The sequence below is a fragment of the Tenrec ecaudatus genome, chromosome 11 (genome assembly GCF_050624435.1).
Source record: "Tenrec ecaudatus isolate mTenEca1 chromosome 11, mTenEca1.hap1, whole genome shotgun sequence".
NCBI lineage: Eukaryota > Metazoa > Chordata > Mammalia > Afrosoricida > Tenrecidae > Tenrec > Tenrec ecaudatus.
The window spans coordinates 48,497,136-48,522,704 of NC_134540.1; the positions used below are offsets into that span (position 1 = coordinate 48,497,136).

The window sequence follows — 25,569 nt, forward strand, 5'->3', positions numbered from 1 at the left end:
GTTGCAAGCTCCATGAAGGTAGGAACTTTGTTTTGTTGGAAGCGCTTGACTTTTCAAAGAAAAGAAAAACAACAGCCCAAAGAAAAAGATATCTTCTCTCTAAAGGGAAATGTAGATTAGAGACAGAGAGAGAGTGAGAGTGAGAGTGAGAGTGAGAGAGAGAGAGAGAGAGAGAGAGAGAGAGAGAGAGAGAGAGAGAGAGAGAGAGAGAGAAAGAGAGAGAAAGCTGTAAGTATACTCCCAGCCTTTCAAAGCCAGGACTGGTACACTTACCTATGTCCCTTTCCTGAACTGGCTATGAGGGGAGAGGAGACCTTAGGGAGAAAATTAGCCCCACCCCTTTTCCTTTGCCAGCTTCCTACCTTAAAATGGGCCTGGGCTAGAGCAATGGAGAAGCCTCAAACAAAAGCCTCACTGTGTCAAGTTGATTCTGACTCACAGGGGCACTATGGACAAGATGAGACCACCCCTGTGGGTGTCCCAGGGGTAATTCTTTGTGGAAATAGAAAGCCTGTCTTTCTCCTACAGCTGGTGGTTTCAAACTGCTGACCTTGCTGAGAGCAGCCCAGCACAGGACCCACTGCACCACCAGAGCGCCGACAGGAAAAGCATTACTAGTCTACTAACAGAGCTATCATCGGTACGTAGGAAATGTATGCTATAATTGCTGAATTACAGATTCATACCCAATGGCCTCGGTCCACTTTACTAACTGAGAAAAACCAAAGAGACCAAGGAAGGATCTACTCTCATGTCACCCTAAGACCAAAGGAGAAATGAGGCCCATAGAGCCCATTTGAAGAGCACAGTTAAGCAAGAAAAAATTGATCAGGATGAGCCAGCTGATTCGACATAAAGAGGGAACTTCAGATCAACCCTCTTGCAAGGTGCAGTGCAAAACAAAAATAAAACTATTACTTGTAAGAGGAAAGAACTAGGAGGCAAGGGGCATTTATAGGTCTAAATATAGGCATGTACATATGTAAATACATTTATATATGCTGATGGGGAAATAGATTTATGTACATATATTTATAGGTTTAGTATTAAGGTAGCAGAAGGACATTGGGCCTCCACTCAAGTACTCCCTCAATGCAAGAATACTTTGTTCTATTAAACTGGCATTCTATGATGCTCAACTTCCCAACACAATTGCTGAAGACAAAGTGGATGCATAAGCAAATGTGGTGAAGAAAGTGATGGTGCCCGGCTGTCAAAAGACATAGCATCGAATGTATGGATGTGCTTTATACAATTGATGTATGTATATGTATGGATGGTGATAAGAGTTGTATGGGTCCCTAATAAAATGTAAAAAAAGAAAAGAGGAGAAAAAAATGATTAGGGCAGGGACTGTACAGATGTGCTTTATACAATTGATGTATGTATATGTATGAACTGTGATAAGAATTGTATGAGCCCCTAATAAATTGTTAAAATTTCAAAAAAAAAAAAAGACATAGCATCTAGGGTCTTAAAGGCTTGAAGGTAAACTAGTGGCCATCTAGCTGAGAAGCAACAAAGCCCACATGAAAGAAGCCCACCAGCCTGTGTGATCATGAGGTGTCGAAGGGATGAGGTATCAGGCATCAAAGAACAAAAAATAATATAATTGTGAATGATGGGGAATGCAGATTGGGGACCCAAAGCCCATCTGTAGGCAACTGGACAGTCCTTTACAGAAGGGCCACAGGGAGGAGACGAGCCAGTCAGGGTGTAGTGTAGCAACATGAAACACACAACTTTCCTCTAGTTCTTTAATGCCTCCTTCACACCACTATCCCGATCCCAATTCTACCTTACAAATCCAGTTAGACCATCTGTTTAGGATGTACACTAGAACAAATAAGAACTGGAAATGCAGGGAATCCAGGACAGATAAACCCCTCAGGACCAATAATTAGAGTAACGATACCAGGAGGGGCAGGCGAAGGTGAGGTAGAAAAGGGGAGCCAATCACCAAGATCTACATATAACCCCCTCCCTGGGGGATGGACAACAGAAAAGTGGGTGAAGGGAGAGGTCAGACATTGTAAGACATGACAAAATAATAATAATGTATAAATTATCAAGGGTTTGTAAGAAAGTGGGGGTGGAGAAGGAGGGGAGAAAATGAGGAGTTGATACCAAGGGCTCAAGTAGAAAACAAATGTTTGGAGAATGATGATGGCAACAAATGTACAAATGTGCTTGACACAATGGATGTATGTATGGATTGTGATAAGAGTTGTATGAGCCCCCAATACAATGATTTAAAAAGAAAAAAAATTTAATTCCTTTCACATAAAGAAATTAAACAATAAAACTATTACTTTCACTTGTTAAAAAATTTCCAAATTAGCTTCTTTTAAAATTGTAATCTGGTGGGGTGGGAAGTGGGGGGTAACGAACTGCTTCTCTGAAACTTCCAGGACCACCAGTGGCCCCCGCCTCCAGCCCTGTTTGAGTTAAACTAAATCTCTGGACGTTAGATGTTCAGCCCTGGAATCTCTCAACTGCTGCCAGGATGGACCAGGAGAAATTACGTGAATAATTCCCATTCGGCAGCCTCAGCTCGGAATGATTCAAACACCCAGCAGAGGCCTCCCGGACCATTCACCACCCTGATGCACGCTCAGAGGTTCAAAGGTCTGTGTCTTTAGATGGGAAAGCACAGGTGATGCCGGCTTCCTTTCCACCTGCCCCTGGGTCCCCTACTCACCTGGTGTCAATTTTGGAACTACCTCTCTGTTCCTTTCTCCGGTGCATTAGCATTTTATTGCCGTGATTAATATGCATGTGACCGTTTTTTTTTTACTCCCATCCTGACAAGCGAAGTGACAGGATGTGTGCAGCGCCCCAGGTAAGCTCTTTTCAGAGCTCAGTATATCTCAGGGACTCTGAATTATTTAGCAATTAAGCCGTCATGTTACTCCTGGTTACTGTGGCATCGTAGGCTCGCTCCTTGAGGAAAAGCAAAAGCAACCGTGTACCTGCACACTTCAACTTTAAATACATTCCATCCCAAGCAACACAGCCATCGAACCACTTCATATGTGCATTCAGTGGCAGACATGTGCAAGGTGTCAATGGGACCCAGAGAGGGCCCCGGCCTCCGGCTTACCCAGCCGTGTTGGCACCAGGCTAACTGGCTTAGCTCTGTTCTGCTCCTTCCATGTCTCCAGGTCTTTCAGCTCCGTCTCAGCGACTAGGGACGAGGAGAAATAGCAAAGCATCCACTGTTAAAAGTTGCAAAGGAAACTAATTCACCCCTTTCATAGTAGAAGACAGACCATTCAAGGGTCACTAACTACTTGTGAGCATGACCCCAGGGCAGAGCCGGCTTCTGTCTGCAGCACTGCCAGAAAACACAAACAAGCAAACACAAACCCTCCCTGCGGTGGGATGGATTCCAATTCATAGTGACTATAGGTCGGGGCAGTAGAACTGCCGGTGTGGGTGTCGGAGAGAGTAACTGTTGTGGAGAGGAGAACACCACAGCTTTCTCCCAGGGACCATGCGGTGGTTTCAAACCGCGTACCTTGAGGGTTACAGCCCAGTGCGTATCTGCTAGGCCACATGTCACTGTTGTTAGGTGCCAGCGAGTCTATCTCACCCATAGCAACTCTGTGCACAACAAGGGGAAGCAGTGCCAGGTCTCCTACCGCCCTCACAGTGGTGCCCATGCTCTATAGCTCCTTGTTGAAGCCAACACGTCAATCCATCTTCCTGTGTGTGCTGATGCCTGATGTCCTCCTACATTCCCCAAGTAGTCCCTCCCCACGGGGCATCAGGGGGAGCCAGAGATGCTGGTCTTGACTCCCCACCCGCATACCCGTCTTCACATTAGACCTGACTGCTTGCCCAAAATGTTCATCCTGAAGTTATTCTTTGTCATTGTGAGGTCTCAAAGTCCAACGAGAGAACACTGAGCCCCGGATTCCTGCCAAGTGTTTAATGTGGCACACCTTCAAGGCGCGCTCCTTTTGTCTGGTGAGCACCCTTTCCTGCTGTGCTCCAGGGTCCATGGGGAGGCACAGGCTCCTAGGAACCACCTCGTAAAAAGCCGAGCACACAAGCTTTGGACTGGCCTCCCTGCTGCGTGCCTGGCTTAAACCAGCCTCGCGGCCATCTCGCCGTGAATTAAAAAGCTTCACGTTTCCTTCCACCTCTATACTACCATGCTATGTCTTTACATGGCACCATTTCTATCTGGAGGCTCTCTTGATGGCTCTTCTCCGTACTGTGCTTTACAGATTCACTTTAAAAAAACAAAACAAGGTCTGTGGCAGCCCTGCACAGAGCAAGACTATCTGTGCTGTTTTTCTAATGGCATGGACTCGCTGTGTGTGTCTTGTCACATTGGGGTATTTTCGCGCTATTTCAGACATTTTCATAATTCCACCATTGCACACTTACTAAACGACAAGCTCATGCAAGCATGGCTTTTATGTGCACTGGGGAGGCACAGCATGCTTGTGCACCACACCCCCTTTACTGCAGTGGACTAGCACCAAGCCCTCGGGTCTGTTAAGCACCAAGTTCAAGCAGGAAAAAGAAAACATGGCCCTGCGGCCCTCAAGGCTGACTCCCAGGCACCCTATAGCACAGAGCAGAACTGCCCCTGTGGATTTCCAAGACTGAGACTCTTTACGGGAGTAGAAAGCCCTGTCTTCCTCCCAGGGAGCAGCTGGTGGCTTTGAAGTGGGGACCTTGCCGATCACAGCCCAATGGGTCATCACGGCACTCAGGGGCTCATCGTCCAGGGAAAGGAGGCTGACACACACCAAGCACATGCGGGTAGACTCTTAACATTTGAAAATCATGAACACAAGAGGACACGTAGTAATTCCACTAAAGAGCAATAAGGAGGATCAAGGAAGGGGCGCCATATTATTTCACGCTTTATGTAGAATAGAGGCTTTCTACTCCCATAAAGAGTTATAATCTCAGAAACCAAAGGAGCAGTTCTCCTCTGTCTTATAGAGTCACTATGAGAATGAGAATAAAACCAGTCTTCTTCCAAAATAGTCACGGTCTCATGAAAAATATCAGCAGTCAGCCCAACCTGACAAGGGCAAGATAGGTCTTGTGGCAAAAGGCTTGAGAACAAACCTTCCAGAAATGTGAGTTTTCTAGTCATATGCTGAGTTCTGTTAGTAATAAGGCAGCACTGTTGTTAACCAACCCAAACCTAAACTCATCGCCATGGCGTTTATTCCAGCCCCCAACACCTCTGTAAGGAAAGAGAGAAACTGTCCCATGGGTTTCTGAGGTTAGAATCTTTAGGGAAGCAAATGGCCACATCTTTTTCCCCCAGAGCGGCTGGTGGATTCAAACAGCTGCCCTTTTGGTTGGCAGCAGAGAGCCTAGCCCACGGTACTACCAAAGCTCCAGAGAGTAAAATAGTGAACAAATGTAAAAGAATTGAATGGACTCATTAAGAAAGAGATAACTAGAGGGAGACCTGGTGGTGTGGTGGTTACGAGTTGGGCTATGATCCTCAAGGTCAGCACTTTGAAACCACCAGCCACTCTGAAGGGCAAAGACAAGGCTTTCTCTTCCGGTTAAGAGAGTCTCAGAAACCCACATGGCAGTTCTACACAGTCCTATAGGTCGCTGTGAGTCGGCACGGACTCGATGGCAGTGAAGGAAACTACTAAAGTTGAAATGAAAAAGAAAACCCTTGGTAAGATCTGGCAAGTCTATATAAATGAAGAAATAAAAAACATTCAGACCAAAGCACATTATACTCCATAAGAAAGTGAGACCATCTGAATGTTAAATGAATATATATATATATACATACTCCTTTGTAGCTTGCTTCTCCGGGTTTCATTTGGTGTTATCAGGGTATATGCTCCAGTGCTAGGATGGAGAAAGAGAGAAAGAAAAAAAAGGAAGAATAAAAATCCAGCTTATTATAGTGAGGAACTACTAATTCATACAGTTCCCGCCCCTCAACGCCAATTTGTTTAGTTTTCATTCTGACCCTTGGCAAGCCCCATATGAGTCAGATTAGCACTGTGTTCCACGGTGTTTTCGGTGGCTGGTTTGTTAGCAGTGGATTATCAGGTGTTTCTTATAAGATGTCTCTGGGTGGACTTGAAGCTCAAACCTTTCAGTCATCGACCAAGTGTGTTAATTGTTTGCTAGTAATCCATACAAAACCACACCCAGGGCCATCGAGTCAGTGCAGGCTCATCGAGACCCTATAGGGCAGGGTAGAACTTCCCCTGTAGGTTTCTGAGCCTGTCACTCTTTGTCAAGGGAGTAGAAAGCCCTTTCTCTCACAGAGTGACTGATGCATATAAGCTACCATTATTCTCCTTATCACCAAATCCAAACCCCACTGCCACTGAGTCGGTTCCAACTGATAGTGACCCCACAGGACAAGGAAGAACTGCTCCTGGGGGGTTCTAAGACTTTAAATGTTTATGAGAGGAGACAGCCTCACTTCTTTTCCCCACAGAGCAGCAGGTTAAGTTCAAACCACCGACCTTGTGGAGAGCAACTCGGTGCACAGCCCACTTCCACCACCACTGTTAGGTAGCTTAGCCTAGGGAATTGGGAAGTCCATTTGCGCATGCCCAGGAGAGCCAGCAAAGGACAAAGCTGGATTTTCCTGCCAGTGGGTGGAGATGGGCATTACACCTGGAGCAGCCAACATGGGCCAGGTGACTGCAATTCAGCCAATGGGATCGACCTGGGGTCGTTCACCACGCCTCCCCCGGAACCCTTAAGAAGGCAGGAACCAAGAGGGAGAGGGTCTTGTCTTGTCTTGCTTGGGTGGTCTGGTCGTGTCCGTGGGAAGGGAGAGATCCTTGCGTGTCCCGGAGCAGTCTCTGCCAGGCCGCATGGTCAAAGGAATCCTATGGGTGCCGCGTAAAACCCGATGCTTCTTTGAACTTTCATTAAATTCACTTGGATCACGAGCCCGGCTTCGGCGTGAAATCTTTCTCGTGGGAGCCAAGGACCGAGGCTGAAATCCAGTCCAGGAGAGAGACCTTACACCACCATCCCCTCCCACGGGGTTCTTTCCTTATCAAAATCACCACCAAATAGGAACTACAGGCGATAGGAAGATGACGACCCAAGCATGCATCTGTCCTCCCCAAGCTTATAATGTCAATGCAGGACACACGCCTACTGTCAAACACAGAAATGCAAAGCCCTTGAAGAGGGTTGGCTCCTGGCCGGCTGTCTTTGTGGTGGTCCTCATGCACAAGTCCCTTTAGGATGAATGTAAACCGCCGTTCTCATGCATGAGTTCCACATCACAGCCAGAGCGCAGGAAGCACCTATGGATCTTTTACTTCCTGAGAGCGCCGACCATCTGCGCTCTTTATTATCTACCTGAGTAGCCAGCTGGCCAGTCTTGTGCCCTTACATCGGGGGTATGAAATCTTTTTTCAAACAAAGGCCACTTTGAAGCTTATAACATTATTAGTGGCCCATACAAAATTACCAATTTAAAAATTAGCTGATTATAGTTGGGTAAACATTTAATTAACTTACCCCTAGTGTGATAGATGGAATTGTTTCTCTTTGGGCAGGTGTGTGATGTTAGGTGGTACTGATAATTTTTGCGGCCTTATGGAGCCCGAGGGATGGACAAGCCCATCCCCTGTCTGGATAGATGGCTGTGGGGTGCAAAATGGTTTCTCCCCAGGTTGTCTCCCCCACATATATGCCAAACCTAGGATACTGCTTGCTACACATGGTAAATGACTGTGCACTTGGAGGTCAATGCAAGCGGCTTAGAGGTTATTCTCCCTGAGGGTTATCAGCCATCTACAGCAATCAGACTGTAGAGTCTGTCCCACCGTAAGGAGGGCCCACTCCCTTCTGATGGGGATAGTGGATTGTTTCCTTGAAGCAGAGCCCCGAGACAAGGTCGAGCCCCCTCAAGAGTGCCCAAGGTTAGGCTGCCACCTTGAGTGTAGGGCCCGCCCATCTTGTCACATGTGTACCCCTAGCTTTGTGTACACCCCTAGCTCATCCCCTTCCTATGACGTGTAGGTTTACTGGACAGCCCCTTCTTGTGACGTATGTGGTTACCTGTAATCAGGGGGGCTTGTATGCCACACCTAAGTATATATAGGCCTTGGTCAGAAATAGAGGCTCACTGTCCTCTCTCCTCCATCTCTCTGTGCAGACCTGGCTGCTGAGATCATGACCTTTCCAGAGGTGAGCAAGCTACCATGAAATGTGTCTGGCTCCTTTATTTTACCTTCTTTTCTATCTCTCCTATCTCTATGACTTTACTATGATCTTTATATATTATCGCTGTACAATTTCACCTACGGACCCGCACGATTGGCAGAGGCTGGCTGTTCTGACAGATGGCTACACCATCCACAACAGAATGAAACTTTGCTCAGTCCTCCATCACCCTTGTGGTCACTGGTATGGCTGAGGAGACCGCTGCAGGTACACACTGAGCTGCGAACCACAAGTCAATGCTTCACACCTACCAGTCGCTCCGTGGGGAAAAGATGGCTTAGAAACCCAAAGGAGCAATTCTACGTATGCCCATCGGGTCGTAACGAGCCATGATCACATCAGTGGCAGTGAATTTTGGTCTGGAAATAAGGAGAGTGTCTAACACGGAAGGTGAGCCCAGGTAGCATAGCAGTTACATGTTGGGGCTGCTAATCACAAGGTCAGCAGTTCCAAACTACCATCTGCTCCTCAGGAGAAAGACAAAGCTTTCTACTCCCATGAAGAGGTAAGGTCTCAGAAACCTCCAGAGGCAGTTCTACCATATCACACAGGGTTGCTAGGGGTCTGAATGGACTCTGTGGCTGCGAGTTTGGTTAGAATTCATTAGAAGGAAGAACACCTGGTCCTGGTATGGATACTAGTGGAGGGAGTTACTGGGTGGTGTGCTTCACTAGAGATGTTGTTTTCCCCAGTGATTGAGTCCTCCCAGCCTTGCGTTCAAGACAAACAAGCACAACAATCTGTTGCGATCCAGAAGATTTTCACTGGCTAATTTTTAGAAGTCGATCACCAGGCCTTTCTTCCTAATCCATGCTGCTCTGGAAGCACCAAGGAAACCTGTCCGTCCGGGGTGGGTGCCCCTGTCGGTATTTGAAATAACAGTGGCACCGCTTCCAGCACTACAATCACAATCACACCACCGCAGTGTGGCACACTGACAGGCGTGTGACCCCCGAGCCCCTCATCCACAGGAGCGCAACCTGGGAGATCAGGGAATGCTATACTGAGAAAGCGCCATTGCAGAACTACGCTACCCTGAGGCCCTGGGCAGCGGCTAACATAGCGTGAGCCTGTGAGGGCAGGAACTGTACCTGGCTGATCGCTGCACGCCCCGAACCTGGCCAGTGCCTGGCACAAAGTAGCTGCTCGCTAACAGTGGGCAGAACTGGAATGAGAGGAGTTGGTCAGTCTGTCCTGGGCAGGGGTGGGGGGAGCGGGGGAGTGAATCTGCTCTGAGATGATCCACATGGCTCCACAGGAGCGTGAACAGTTAGCAGAGCAAAAACACAGCTACAGAAGGCAGTATCCGTGTGGGAGCTGTTTTAGGGAAATGCTGTGGATAAACACGATCAGTCTTACAGCAGAGGCTTAAAAAAAGTACTCTTGGAAGTCTCTCTTCACCCCAGAATGCACCACTCTAAAGGCCAAATTGGCAAAGATTGAGCAGTGGAGAGCAGAAGTGCTGATGAACAGAAACCATTGGCTCCTTGTGTCATTATTTTCCTAGTGGTGCCTCTTCAGCCAACCCCACACTGGGCTTTGATTTGAGACTCCTAAATGGGGGGTATGCGGCCACCTTTGCATGCAGATGGGGCTGCTGGATGCCCAATTACCTAGTGTCAATCCGCAGACATTGCACGTGCAGCCGAGGATACATGCAAAATTGTGAATACAAAATTAGGAGGCTGCCGCTGGCAATGAATCCCTTGTTCCTAGTCTTTGTGCACTGTCACTCCTCACCTGCCAGCACATTAGCAGGGGCTTGGGGACACCAATTCTGCAGGCCGTACCTTGGAACCCTGGGCATAAGGCAGTGGTGGGTCCTTCTGCAGAGTCTAAACCATGAGATGCCGGATAACACATGAAATGCCTGCCACAAAGTGCTGCCCAGCCTTTGAAGCCTGCTCAACTGCCCAGTGGAGCGCCTCCCCCACCACGCCCAGAGGTGAACTTCCCAAACTTCCGGCGGCACCTGAAACAGCTCGTGGAGCTTGTCAAGGGCTGGAGCGTCTGACTGAGTGCATCAGGAGTGGGCCTGATAACTTGCATTTTTAAACACCTGTCCAGGTGATACTCATGTTCTAGATTGGGGCCACACCTTGAGAACCACAGGTATAGATCTATGGCGGGTTTTAGGCTATTTGGGGCAAAAGAGAAGGTAACAAACTAACCAGGTGATAGGAAGTCAATTCTGACGCATGGGACCCAGCTGTGTCAGAGTTCAATTGTACTTGGGAAGACGGTCAATAGTCTGTTTCGCTGAAACAAGCCCCTTGGCTTTCTTCCACAGCACCTCAAGCCTCTGGGGGGCGGGGCTTGAAACTTGTTAGCAGCCAAGCACATGAAGCATTAATTACTGATAACGCACAGATGTTTTATCACAGTCCAAACCACTACATTTAAATGAAGCAGCTGTGCTGAGACTCAAAGCCAGTGAGATGACCGCCACTAACTTTTCAACTCACGGTAGAAAGCGTAAACTACGACTGGCTTTTACACGAACTTGCAAGAACTTGCAAGAACTTCCAAGCAAGGCTACCTATTTAATTAATCACCTGTTCGGGGTTTGCCATGTTAGGGTCTAAGACAGCAGTTCTCAACCTGTGGGTCATGACCCCTTTGGGGGGCGAAGAACTCTTTCACGGGGGTCGCCTGATTCACAACAGTAGTAAAATTACAGTTATGAATTAGCAATGAAAATAATTTTATGGTTGAGGGGTCACCACAACCTGAGGAACTGTATGGAAGGGTCGTGGCATCAGGTCTAAGGGAAGCCAAGAGAGACACCAAGAAAGAGACCACCTCACAAGAGCTCCTCTTGGAGCTCAGACCTGGAATGCTGCGAACGGATAACATGTTTGACTGTTAACTGAACAACTTGAGGTGCAAGTGTACCCAGCAATATCTCAGAGGTCACGTCTGGAAATCTACCCCAAAAAGGTCAGCCATGGAAAAGCCTGCACTGAACGGTTCGCCTCCAACACACCCGGGGTTGCCGTGTATCAGTCAACGACTCGACAGCAATGAGTTGTATGTGTGAGTCAGGAACCACCCACAACCCGGAGCATACCCGGGGAGAGACACAGAATCCAGTGTCGAAGCAAATGATGCACAGAGAGATCCGAGGCAGAGGAGATTCAAGGCACCCAGGGCCTTAGAAAAGTTCAGCGAAGAACAACAAAACTGGAGCTTGAAGCACAGCATCTGAAGTGGCACACATGCTTTTGGTGTTGTTTGTTCTCACCGCAGCCTCAGAGGAGCTTTCCAAGTCCATGAGTCTCTCTTATGGAAACTCGGGGGGGGGGGGGGGTAGGTGTGTGTGTGTGTGTGTGTGTGTGTGTGTGACAAGAGTTGAGAATAAAACCCAATGGATCTCCTTTCTAAATATTTTAACATTCAAAAAAGGCACTCCTGGTATGTTCCAAGGATTTGGAAGATAATTATTTGGAAACAATTATTCTAGACGTTTACTGTACAGCCTCAAATTCCATTCAATCTAAGTCTGACAACATTATGCCTGGATTCTTTAGTCTTAAGAAAAGGACTTTGGTAGCTAATAGATCAATGTGTCCAGCCAACAGATATCCAGGCATAGTACAGACCCCAGTACAGAGAGAAAATGATCTAGATTTGTTGAAATTAGAGGCTTTTCATTAAAAGCATTTTCACACACACCCTCTAGGCTCAAGGGCAATGGTCCCAGAAATAACGGATTTCTTAGCAATGCTCCAAGAAACGAGTTATTCGCTAACAACAGCCAAATCTGAAACATCTTATAATATTCACAGGAAAATGGTTCCACCTAATTGTGTTTCTATTTCTCTTACAGGTTATAAAAAGATGAGCTTAAGTCAGGAAAATAAGTGCTTTGAAAAAATTTGTTTAGTTTAATGTCATGTGGCAGTGTGACATGCCTTTGCAGCTACGAATATCTGCCCCTTTCTCCTAGCTTTTTCTCAACAGGAACAGCAAGTATAACTTATTCATGTTTTCAGCCAATTAGTTTCAACCTACAGCCAGGGAGCCAGGGCCTCTGCTGTCTTAACCCTGAGGTCACCCTTTCAACATGCTGAGATTCAAAGCTGCTGATTTGGGGGAGCAGGGGCCGAGGAGCTGCGGATCTAGACAAGCCCAGGCAACCTATATTTAGAATTCTGGTCGTTTTCAGATTAAGCAACAATCAAGCTCCTGAAATAAATGTATATCTTTGAAAATGAGTTTCCTTAATTACCTCATTGAAATTTAATGAAATATCTCAATTTGTAAGATTATTTCCTTTCAACCAAGCCCCAGCAGCGGCCTATGCCAAAGGTGGCTATCAGAGAAAATAACGTAAGACAAGGAGCAGACCCGTAAAAAACATGCCCTGCTACGCGGGCAAGCTAATGAAGAAGGCTTTTGCCTGGGCGGCCTCTCTGGAGAGGCACAAGCACTTCACTTGCGCGCATCCTTGCACGGTTTTATAACTCCTCATCAAGAAGCACTCCATGGGGGAAAAAAAAACTGTTGTGCTGAAGTTATGAGAAATTTCTTGGCTTGCTAAAGGATTACATAAATATCTCCCCTGGTGTGTACAAACCGCACCAGATGTCATTTGAATTTCTAATTGGGAACAACATCGACTGGACTGAAAGAGAAAACGCTGTCAATGATAAATCTCAGGTAGGTGTAGAAGATTGGGTGATAATTAGATCACGTGAAGCATGATACCACAGCACATGAAGTCTGTGATTATTGGGTGCTTGTTAGTCAATCCTGACTCATAGCAACCCCAGCGGGCGGTGGAATAGAATTGGTTCATAGAACTTTCTTGGGTTTAACCTTTACAGGTGCGGATCACTGTCCCATCTTTCTCCCACAGAATTGCTGGATGGATTCAAACAGCCAGCCTTTGGGCTAGAAGTCAACCACTTAACCGTCTGTGCCACAGGGGCTCCTTATATGAACTCTCCACTCAGCCAGTGTAAACTTGGCTGATCAGACTCCGTAGGCCAAAGTCAAATTGTCCCATAAGGTTCCCAAGGCTGTAATTATTATGAAAGCAGACGGCAAGCCACTGACCTTATGAAGTCTATTGTTCTACAAAAGCTTAGGTTGCGGTTTTCATCAATCAAGAAATCTTACCTTTGTGCACATCAATTAAAGGGAAGAAGGATGCTGGTAAGCCAAAGGTACAAGATCTCAAAAACTCAACATCTCGTCCATCAAGTCAATCATGACTCAGAGACCCTACAGGGCAGAGTGGAACTGCCCCCTTTGGGCTTCAGAGGCTGTAACTCTTGCTTCTAGAGAGCAGCTGGTGGGTTCAAACTGCTGACCTTACCCTCAGCAGCCCACCATCTAGCCCATGATGCCTCCAAGGTGCCCTAAAGAACAAGACAGAGGTTCTTTTTTTCTCCATACTACAGTAGTTTCCTGTGTGCTTTGCAAGAGACGTGCCTGACAGTAATTTTAGTCAATATGGCATCGAAATACTTGAGGCATTCGGGTTTCTAAAAGTGTGATCTTAAGCTGGGCAAATTCTCAAGGAAAACATAAAAAGGCAAAAGCAGATAATGGCCGAGCAAATGTCCTTGACCCTAACGAAGCCTGCTCTACCAGGCCTTCCCCAGGATGGGCCTCCCATGCAGGTTCTGCTGCCTCCTGTGCTCCCTGGGCCTTCAGCCTGCACAGCCCACAGCATGGTCTGACAGGAGATGATGGAAAGCTAGTTAGTTCCGTAATCCGTGTAACTCCCAGCTCCTGCTGCAGGACTGGGTAGACACCCAGAAGGAGGAGACAAACAAGATCATCACAGTTGTTGTAGAATTGACAGCTTTGTAGAAATTAGGAAAAGGATGGACACAAATGGACACACAGACACAGGAGCATCCCCATGCAGGACCATGGTTTACTGCTGTTAAGTGCCGCCTCACAGCACAAGAGGAAACACCATCTGGTCCTGCATCATCCTCAACACTGTCCTGTTGTGATGCTCGAGCCCGCCGTAGCAGCACTGTATCAATCCACCTAGTTGGGGATCTTCCTCTTATGCCCGGTCCCTCCTCTTACCAAGCATGAGGTCCTCGGAATTAAAACTGGCTTGACAAGACCTAACAACAACACATTTCCTCTGGAGAAGTGCCCAAATTCATCGCCCATTTTTAAGTTGGATTGTTTGCCTTTCTGTGGTTGAGATATAGAAGTTTATGTATATAATCCTATCCGATATATAGTTTCTAAATATTTCCTCCCATTCTATACACGGCTTCTTAACTGTGTTGGAAAAATTCCTTTGGGTCACCAAAACTTTTCATTTTGATGACGTTCAATGTATCCAATTTCTTCATTGTTTGTTGAGTCTCATATCTAAGAATTCATCTTGCTTTTCCCCCCTGTTGTCTTCTAAAGGTTTTATGGTTTTAGCCTTGATATATAGGTATTGATCTACCTTGAGCTAAGTTTTGTATATTGCGCATTTCTTAAGTTGAAAAAAACAAAACAAAAAAACCATGATGTCTTTCCGGACCACCCTGTGCTTATGCTGGTTGGCAGTTTTACAGACTTTTCCAGCTAAGGTGTGTTGGGTGGGCCCTGAGACGCCTATCACGCCATACACTCTGGCATGAGGTTACCTACATCTGTGAGAGCAGTGCTCTCTTCTGGTTTGTGTGAAACCATGAAACCGCTCATCAAACCATGAAACTGCTCAAGATCGAGTGACACACTGAATTTGTGTAAATTTGCTGCACAGGACCTCTTTAAAGAGTTGGTGCTATTTGAACAAAAGATGTTACTTTGCACAAAGTTTCAAAGTGATGCTATTGTTCCTCCACCTAGCTGCCATCTAGGTCTATAACTTCCGAAAGCAGTACTTCCATCTCTTTGACCCCTCCCTGTAGAATCCTGCACCATTTGATGCACACCATGTAAAAACAGTTGTGTTGGCATTATCTGGGGACTCTGATCATGTTCGTTTTAAATATGAAGGGCTATAGAATGGATGGGTACGTTTTCTCAACAGAATGGCCATAGGACAGCCTTTCGGTATTCTAGAAGAATGCACAGGTACCTTGTAATGGGGGGAAAAATCCCTCCATGCAAAAGGTTCCGGTATTTTTCTATCAATGCAGTTTTCAGTTTTCTAAAAACGTCTTCATAATAAACCTTCATGATCATCCTGTATCCTTTTCAAGACTCTGTCAAGATTACTCTTTTGCCATCCCAAAACAAAAGGGCTGTAACTTCTGAGCCGAGCTCTCTGTCTTGAAATCGACTGGCCCAGCTGATCCCCATGGAAGCATCTGTTCAGACTGAACCTTGCTCTCTGGATCATACTGGTCAATCAAGACTTGTCCCAGTTATGAATCATTCCGTAAAACCATCTTCATTTGCTTCCATGTGCATAAAGAACAACTGTTGGCAAGATGGACTCTTTGAGCTAGCTGATCTTCATGCAAGCTCTTGGCGCCCATCAAGCTAAACGCTTGCTGAGCTCAAAAGGTTTATTTAAAATTGAAAATGCCAAGCCATGTGAGATCCCGACTTCAACTGCCATCACATCTTCGTCCACCAGTTTCTGGACTTGAGCCACAATTCCTATATTAATTGAGGTTGACAGTGAAATCTCGCTTGGCTCACTGTTGAAGTTTTCACAACTTTCCTTCAAATGCTTGATCCATCTAAAACCTGTGGTTTTCTGTGGGCCAGTGTACCTGTGAACGTGTTGCACAGTTTCAATGATTTAGAAAGATGTCCTCTTGGGTTTTATTACATTTTAATATTAGCCCCGACTTCAAAAAATCATTTTTCCTGTGATATAAAATCAATCTCTCTCTCTCTCTCTCTCTCTCTCTCTCTCTCTCTCTCTCTCTCTCTCTCTCTCTCTCTCCCTCCTTCCCTCCCTAATTTTGTTTTTGGTTACATGGTTTTTTTTTAAATCATTTTATTGGGGGAGCTCTTATCACAATCCATCCATCCATCCATTGTGTCAAGTACATTTGTATATTTGTTGCCATCATCATTCTCAGAACATTTTCTTTCTACTTGAGTCCCTCTTTCTTTTATTAAGACACTGTAACAAGAATAAAGTAAATATAATACTGACAGACCTTGGGCACCATCATCCACTGATCACAGAGACATGTTTAAGCATATTTTGTGTGGAATAATCCCATGTGTATATGAACTGAAACAGTCACATAACAGTATCACATCTAAGAAGTTTAGGCTGTCTACATTCAAATTTCCCAGCTGTTTCCATTTTAATGGACTCTTCCCACCCCCACCTCATCCAGGATCTAATCGGGATGACAGCAGAGTCCTGTTGTTTGTCACATCTGTTGACTCCTGTAACATAGGAATGGTTCCCTGAGATTTTTCTTCCTTTCATGACAAATAATTTTGAAGAGGCCAGGTAAATGGTCTTACAGGATTTCTGAGTACAGATTTTCCTTGATTGTTTCCTGATTATCAGACTGAATTTAAATAACTTAGAGCTAAGTACTACAAAGAAGGTGTTATCCCCCCACCCCCATCATGACCCCAATTCTGCCTTGCAAGTCTGGTTAGACCAGAGCAAGTACATGGGTACAGATAAGAGCTGAAACAGAGGAAATCCTGGACAGATAAACTCCTCAGAACAGATATTGAGAGTACCAGGAGGGGAAGGGGAAGGTGGGGGGGGGAGGGGGAACCGATCACAATGATCTACATATAACCCCCCTCCCAGGGGAATGGACAACATAAAGATGGGTGAAAGGAAGACAGGAAAAAAGAATAATTTATAAGTTATCAGGGGAAGGGGGAGGGAGGGGAAAAATGAGAAGCTGATACCATGGGCTTAATTAGAAAGAAAATGTTTTGAAAATGATGATGGCAACAAATGTACAAATGTGCTTGGCACAAAGGATAGATGGATGTATAGATGTATGGATGGATGGATGGATGGATGGATGGATGGATGGATGGATGGATGGATGGATGGATGGATGGAATGGTGATAAGAGTTGTACAAGCCCCCAATAAAATGATTTTTTTAAAGATGTTATTGATTATTCTATTATAAAAACATTTTTTTCATTGCCCAACTAAATAATGAGATCGGTAGAGTTTAAACCAAAGCTAAGAAACAGCATTTCTCTCCTCCCGCCTGTGCCCTCCTATTGGCTGTAACAACTAAAAGGCAGAGCGGCTGTAAGATGGCCTGCCTGCCATGACGAGCTGCAGTGTGCCTCGTGTTTTAGAAATAAAGATTTCTTTACACCAGACTGTTAGTGCAGTTATTTCGAAAGGTTGAAATTACAGGAGGCTTTCATTCTCAATATTATTTTTGTAATGTTTGGGTTTCTAGAACCAGGTGGTGTGAGTTTACTTTTTATAATCAGGGACAAGCCTCCCCAAGACTTTTTAATAAAATGGGTAAATATGTGAAATTAGGATTTATTGAAGTTAGGCTCAGATCTTCTTTCAAGAGTAGAGTGCACACACACGAGTAGAAAGCACACTCACACGGGCACCACGAGAGTAAAACACTGTCCCTCTCCAAGACGAGACAACAGGTTCTCATGACCGTAAATGCCTTCAGTTTTACTACAGGACTTTAATGGATTTTCTTTTAAGTCTTCATCTTTGGAAAAGAAAATTATAAACATTACAGAACAAAGGAAGCATCATGGGCCGATTCCCTGATAGAGAACAGACCCCTCCAAATGCCATCTTCTCCCTTTGATTTTTTCCCCATGTTCGGCTTTTGTTTCAGATTCAAATACATTCTAAATAGAAGCAATTAACCTCAACAATATGCATGCCCTTACGGCACTCCATGGGCTTTGAAGAGAGTAACCTTACTGTGTAATTGAACGAAGTTTACCCTCCTTTTTGCTATGCCTCTACTGATTATTATAGGTATTAAGTAGTTTTAAGCTTTCATCATCCTGTTGATTTATTGTTTCACTATTTCAGCTGTCAAAAACTTTTTGAAAAATGCCCACTCATTTTTTATGATATTGTATTTGAACAAAAATGATTGCTCCCCAAGAGTTGGAAAACTGAAAATGCATGCTGAACCTACTTCAGGAGAGGAGGAAATTCACCCTAAATAAGGCCATAATTTCTACCATCTTGCATAAAGATTAAGAGAGATTGGATCTAATCAAACCCAAGTGTCTTTTACCCTCATCCGCTCCAACCATCTCTTGTTCCAGCCTAGAACTGCGCTTTTCAAGGCGTGGGTTCTAACCCATCGGGGGTGATGAAATGAACCTGGTGGATTTATTTTTCATGAACAAGGACAGAATATGTGAACGTCAGAAGCGCATCCCACCTAGTAAGGGCAAGTGTTGTTTGGGGACACTGGTGTTTCGGTTATATACACCCTCATTTACACACACACACACACACACACACACACACACACAGACTCTGCTGCAATGGCTCACTAAAGGCTAGTGGTTCGAAGTTGGAAAATCACCAGAAGCTAATAAATCGTAGAGGTGGCTCAGAAACAGTGACAGTAAAAGAACACAGGCCCACCAGGCCTGCTGCAACGAACTGAAAGCAGTCTGGCAAACGTACTCTTACTCTTGCAAACTGCTTCTGCATTCGGATCGCTTCAAACAGTAAGCACTCAGCCATGTGGCCTTGCTCCTCTTTCTCGCCACCCCTGTTGTAGCTCTTTCTGGCTGCCATCTAGTCGATCCCAGTACCTGTGCCAGAACAGAACTGCTCCATCGGGTTTGCTTCCTATAATCTCTGCAGGTGCAGAACACCAGCTCTTTCTGCCTCAGAGTCACCGGGCGGATTTGAACCTCCAACCCTCCAGTTAGCAGCTGAGCACTCACGTACAGCACTTCTATTTTCTCGATGTGACAGTATGACAATTAATAGAAAGTTGGCTAGTTGCATGATCCCTACCTCGTCTAGCTCCACATCATGCTAAGAATGCAGATGTTCATAAACAGACTCAAATCTAAGTCTTGATTCTTTGACTAAAAGACTCACAAGACCTTGGAAAAGCATCTCTTCTCTCAAGACTCCTTTTTCTCACCTATACAATGCCCAGGTGTTGTTGGTGGTGTTGTTTGTGAAGGGAACATGTATTAACACCAGTGAGATGCTTAGCGTAAGATTAAGGGTTGGGGGCATCCATGCTAAACCAAACCTCATTGCCAATTCTGGCTCCGTGGTAGTTAGATATTATGTCAACTTAAACTGGTATGAAAGTGTAAGGTGTGGTCCACCCTACCAGTCAGATCACAGCCTGAAGGTGTCTCCTGGAAGGTGTGACCTTTGTATAAAAGAGACGTTGGGGACCCCTCATCTCTCTTGCCCTTTACCTTCATCCTTGTTGGGATTCCGCATCTACCCCCAGGGGCAGTGCCATGTGTGCTGCTGACCCTGGGAGCCCACCTGGGAGCTGTGGGTGCCCTGCCATGTTTCCCCAGACCTTGCATCCACGCTCTGCAGCACCTGCCAGCCTCTGGTCTCCCTGTGTCCTGAGTTACCTTTCTGGGGCATGGGCCTTCAGCTCTGTGACTCAGAAGAGGGCGCCCACGAGTACCAGACCCAAGTATAGACTTGAGTTCAGCTGGGCTGGAATGTCTTCTAGATATAAAATTACTCAGCATAAGGTTCTTTCTTATCTACATATAAGTGTCACTGATTTTGTTCTCTCGACAACCTAGCCTTAAACAGAGTCCCAGAAACCCTATAGGACAGAGCAGAACTTCCTCTGAGGGTTTCCAGGGCGATAAGCTTCACAGAGGCAGACGGCCACATCTTTGTCCTGCAGATCACTGCTGTATGAATCTGTGTGTCGCCGTCCCCGTTCCGTGTGCCATCAAGTTGGCTCCAACTCGTGGGACAGAAGAGAATGGTTCTGTTGGGCTGGTTCGAACCGCCAGTGTTGCAGCTGAACATTTATTTACTGAACCCCCACGGCTCCTTTCACAGAAGATCGACTGATAGCTCTTGGGCTAAGGAGAGCACCCTGTTTAACTACTGCACGTCACAGCCAATTTACCTTGGGCTACCGCAAGACGGCATTGTTTCTAACATTTCTCATTTCCAAAATCAGTCCAACAGGAGCTGTCCGGCTTGACGGTATTAGAATGTGATCATCACTGAGGCACCCCCCCCACCCAGCCCACTGAGCCCTATTATTGTGGTTAAGACTTAAATTGTTGAAGAAAAAAAAGAGGACCTGATTCAAAGGGCATAAGTGGAGAGCAAATGCTTTGAGAGTGATTTGGGCAAAGAATGTACGATGTGCTTTATACAATTGATGTATGTATATGTATGGATTGTGATAAGAGTTGTATGAGCCCCTAATAAAATGTAAAAAATTAAAAAATACTTAAATTGTTGTTTTACAACCTTCCTCAATGCTTATGAGCCTTGCCCGGAGATGGAATTAAATAGTTCCCTAATGAAGAGCAATCTATGTTGAGCCATTAAGAACATGACTCGGTGGAATCCATCACAGAACTTTTTTTCTGGGGTCCTGCTATTTCAGAGCACTGGGTGTTATTCAGCCCTTATTATTCAGGGAGAAGCTGGAGAGTTCATGGCATTCACATGGTTAACTGTGGTCCAGTGGGACCCTGCCCCATGGTAGCCCTATGCCGATGGGACCAAAACCCTGTCCAGTCCTGCTCCGTCTTTGTGTTTATTCTCTCATCATTCCATGGAGAGAAGTAAGTGAAATGTCATCATGGGAAAGAAATCATGAAGAACAGTTCTGACAGGCTCTACACTGTTTGCTACCATGTGAATTTGTGGCTAGGCCAGATTCAAACAAGGTGAATCAAGAAGACTTACAAAGTTTTTATTGCTCTTAGACATTGGAAAAAAAAGTTGTACTTCAGGATTTCAAGATATACATCATAATGAAATAGTGATTTATACAAATACTAGTGAGATAATGGCTGTATAGTGCTACATAAAGCAAGCAAAACAGAAAAGCATTTGCCAAGAGTCCTGAGTCGATTCCGACTCACAGTGACCCCGTTTTCACTATCTGAGGTCTTTCAGAAGTAGATCACCTGGCCCTTCTCCCAACAGGCCTCGGGGTAGGTTTGAACCACCAACTTTTCCATTAGTAGCTAAGGGCTTAGCCATTTGTGCCATCTTGGGATTTCCTCTCAACCCCCCACCATGTCTGATACGAGTAGACATGATGCCCTCTAAGTGAGGAGGAGAGAACTCGGGGATTGACAGTCATGGACTAGTGATCATGCAAAACCTTTCTCCATTCTCTCTTGAGATTTGGGGTTACAGAGAAGAAAAAGGATCAGTTACAAGGATTATTTCCTTGACTTAAACCAAGAAGGTGGTGACAAATATTGAAACTAATGAAAGGGAACTAGGGAATATTCTCTAAATTCCAACAGCAAGGGGGATTTAAAAAAGAAGGGAAATGTGGATTTTCCAAAGATTCTTATCCTCCTGTAAAACATTAGCAATGAACATGACCTCAACACGGTGCCTGAGCTGGTGTGATCCGATGTCAGTCTGAGTCCTTCAAGCAGCAGATCCATCCTTTGTCACCTTGTCTCACTGTGGCGGCTGGCATGTTGCTATAACATTGGTTTCTCAAATACCAGCAGTGTCACCCAGGGTCGATGGGTCAGTGGAACTCCTCAATTAAAATAAATTAAGGAAAAACCATAGGACTCTACTTCCAAAAAATATCCCATAGAAACCTTAAGGAGGAAGGAGACAATCGAGGTGGCTCCTCAGAGGTGGCTCGTGAAGATGTAACAAGAATCCTGACTGGGCCAAGCATCATCTCGGATGTTAACACCTGCAAGGGAATGGAGCTTAAAGCTCTGCTTCCTGAAACTGGCTCATGTAAAAACATAATAACAATATAGAGAAAAATGAAGAATTCTATGAAGGCTACCTAAACTCTCCCATGTATGTGCTCTATAATGGCCTATTTGCAAATCTTAGAAATCACAAAATATTAGCATTAAGATCTTCAGAATCTTTAAAAAAAGGCAAAAAATATTGCCATCATGTTGATTCCAACTCATAGTGGCCCTACATAAGATTTATGAAACTGGAAACCTTGTAGGAGTAGGAAGCCTTGTCTTTCTCCCAAGGAGTGACTAGTGGGTTTGAACTACTGACTTTGTGGTTAGCCCAACACATCCCTCAGCACCACCAGGAGCAAACTCACTCTCAGCAAGTCAATTCCAACTCATAGTGACCTTGTGGTAGAGAACCAAACTGCCCCTGAGAGTTACGGAAACTGGAACTTTTTACATAAAGAGCTCTGTCTCTCCCCTGAGGAGCAGCCGGTACTTTCCAACTGCTGACCCGCCCAATGCATAACTATGGCGCCATGAGGCTCCCAGACCTGAGGGCTGTAGGCCTGGATAGTTCATCAGAAAACTGCCCCTTTCTGAGTAATTTGGGTCCCTGAAATGCTGGTGCAACTTATAATCAGAGAAGAAAACTGATAGAAGCGATTGCTATATTTTTTAAATTAGGGGCTCATACAATTCTTATCACAGTCCATACATACATCAATTATGTAAAGCACATTTGTACATTCATTGCCCTCATCATTCTCAAAACATTTGCTCTTCACTTAAGCCCCTGGCATGAGGTCCCCATTTTTCCCCCTCCTCCTCACTCCCCTCTCCCTCATGAACCCTTGAAAATTTATAAATTATTATTTTGTCATATCTTAGAAGCAATTGCTATTTCCTATGAGATGATAAGAGCTGAATTTGAAAACTTCATGGGGAAAAAATCCATCATTATATAATTCCAATTTCCATTAACTTTTTGAAGCCCTTTCATAAGTGGTTATGCCTAAATAGACACTTTATAATGGGGGTGGGGAGAAGATAGGTAAAGGATGTTTATCATTAACCTAAGGGAAAGTGTCTATGCCCCCTATTACTATGAAAGGTTGCAGCTTATAGATTTCTAGGTTATTTGAATTAATGAGCTTCTATTGTTACGAGACACCTATTATTCTAAAGATGAGCGAAGAACAGCCACCTTTTCTGCAATCACACCGATCGTCTGCCTGATCTGAGGGTAGTTTTACAATCAAAAGTAGTAAAAGCTGGACTGACTTATAAATTATTCCCAGAATTAAATGATGAAAGGAAATCTACTATGTACTCATTATAAGGTCAGACACTGTTCCTTAGCAACCCATATTTGTTTATGAAAGTTTATGGGGAAAAGAGAGGGGGAGGGCTAGATATAAAACCTGTGGGACAATTACAATTCATTGAGGCAGTCTTTAAAAGGCAGAAATGTCTCTGCAAACCATACCCCACAGGCCAAAAGCCAGGGCCATGGAGTCAATGACAACTCCGCGATGTCATCAGTCCAACCGTATACGTCATGGTGAGCAGTCAACGCTTATGTGACAAGGCCATTGGGTCTCCTTTGAAAGCAGGGTTGAGCAGAAGCTGGTCACTGCATTAAGGAGGAAACAGGATTCACTGGCATTCTACATAATAAATGTGTCCAGGAAAGTCCATGGATAAGCACAACATTGTGTGTGTGTGTGTGTGTGTGTGTGTGTGTGTGTGTGTGTGTGTAAGAGAGAGAGAGAGAGAGAGAGATCAAAGCCAAAGACAATAAGCCTGGAAGCATTTTGCAGTCTACTCTATTTCTAGGAGCCTATTTGCTCTGGGAGTGTCGGTGGGGTGGAAGCTTACAACTAGAGGCAGGGAGTCTTTGGATCTGTGCCTACCCTAGGAACACTGGTGGCCTACGGGGTTATCAGCAGGGCTCCTAACCTGTGCAAGGTCAGCAGTTCCAAACCACCAGCTGCTCCCAGCGAGAAAGACCAGGCTCTTTACTCTTGTATGACTGACTTAACGCCCCAGAGACTGCAGGGTTACTATGAGTCAGAATTGACCCATGTCAGTGAATACCTACCCTCCATCAAACAAGCAGCTGTGGTGATTCAGGGCTACAATCTTCATCTTGCTGGTGGGAGACCCTGGTTCAATTCCTGACCAGTGGGCTTCATGGCAGCCACTACCCAACTGTCACTGAAGGTTTGCCTGCTGCTAGGCTGCTGAACAGGTTTCAGAGGAGCGTCCGACAGAAAGACCCGGAAGAGAGAAGCCTGACAGGTACTTCCGAAAATCAGCTAATGAAAATCCTGTGATTCACACTGGTCCAACCTGAAACCTCTCATGGGAGATGGGGCAAATGGAGTCACCAGGGTGGGGACCACTAATCACCCCAGGTGACATTCCTTCTCTGCCCCTGGACTTGGTGACAGACAAGATCGTTTATTTAGGGAACAATAAAGAAAAGCAGGCTTCCTTATGAGTTAGGTCATGAAAACATACGAAAGTGGTTTCGACACACGCTTATCTTTCAATGCTGTAGAGTCCCGGACTCAGGGGCTCCGCTTCCTGTAAGGGCGTGAGGAGGGGGGGGGGGGGCTGGGATGTTTAGCAACGGACTCAAACTTCGAAGACCATTCATGACCGCTTTTCTAGAGGAAGGAATGCTCCCTCGCAATCCAGTCCGCGGGCGGAGCTCTAAGTTCCATCCCCCCAGAGCCACCTGAGATCCGTTGGCGTTCCGCTCCCTCCCTCCAACCCTGCCGGTTAAATACTCACTGCTGGGGCGTCTGGCCGCTGAACTTGGAGCTCTCTCCCCCGGGGTTCTCGGGCTCTGAGCCTAGCCTCTGGGCCCGCAGGGGGTCCAGCTCCTGGCGTCGAGCAGAGGGGTTCTGGTCGGGTCGGGGGGCGGGGGTGGCCCCAAACCGGGAGCCCACCACCTTGCTGTGGGTGTACATGGCTCAGGGCGCCAGCCAGGGCCGCTGCCTGTGCTTCGGGCTGGGGCTCAGGGCGAGCGGAGCCTCGAGATGAGATTCCAAAGAGCTGGGGCAGCGGTTTTAACAGCTAAGTTTCGATTTCTCCTTATCAGCCCTCGAGGGCGCCCAGCCAAGAGGGATTTCCCCTTCCTTCCTGTCTACGGGGGGGGGGGGGGGGGGGGGGCCTGGAACTCCCAAGCGTAGCAGCCCCAGGAAGTCAGTTTGGGCACAGAAAGGGGTGGAGATCTCACCACCACCTTAAAGGGTCACGGTGATCACTGCGATCAGCCAGCCCAGGACACCTGGAAACCTGAAAGAGGCTTTAGGGTTACCCCAGAGTGAGGTGACTGCCTGATGGTTTGAGACCATGACGAAGGGGTCACAATATACTTGTCTTCGGACACCGTGGCGATCTCTCCATAACCAGAGGCATTTTCTCCGTGTTCTCAGTAACAGCTGCCTTTGAGTTGTGGTGCTGGGCTTTCCAGTAAAACGAAAGTGAAACCAAAAGGAAGACTGGGGAAGCAGGGGCAGGAGCTGAGAGGTCCCAGGCTTCAAGGATGCTCCATGCTAATTAA

General features: G+C 45.9%; 1 protein-coding gene across 2 annotated transcripts in view; it reads right to left on the minus strand.

The window, feature by feature from the left end:
- The window catches only part of EPSTI1 (epithelial stromal interaction 1), a 152,081-nt gene extending 126,965 nt beyond the window's left edge, over window positions 1-25,116 (minus strand). Inside the window, exons 1-3 of one of the 2 annotated variants that reach the window (XM_075563031.1) lie at window positions 24,795-25,116; window positions 5,789-5,847; window positions 3,104-3,187 (exon numbers count right to left, since the gene is read on the minus strand). In XM_075563031.1, the coding sequence (XP_075419146.1) occupies window positions 3,104-3,187; window positions 5,789-5,847; window positions 24,795-24,973 (322 nt within the window). In that variant the 5' untranslated portion in view covers window positions 24,974-25,116. The remainder of the gene's footprint in view (window positions 1-3,103; window positions 3,188-5,788; window positions 5,848-24,794) is intronic. The other variant, XM_075563030.1, reaches the window with a different exon arrangement.
- Window positions 25,117-25,569: the final 453 nt, after the last annotated feature.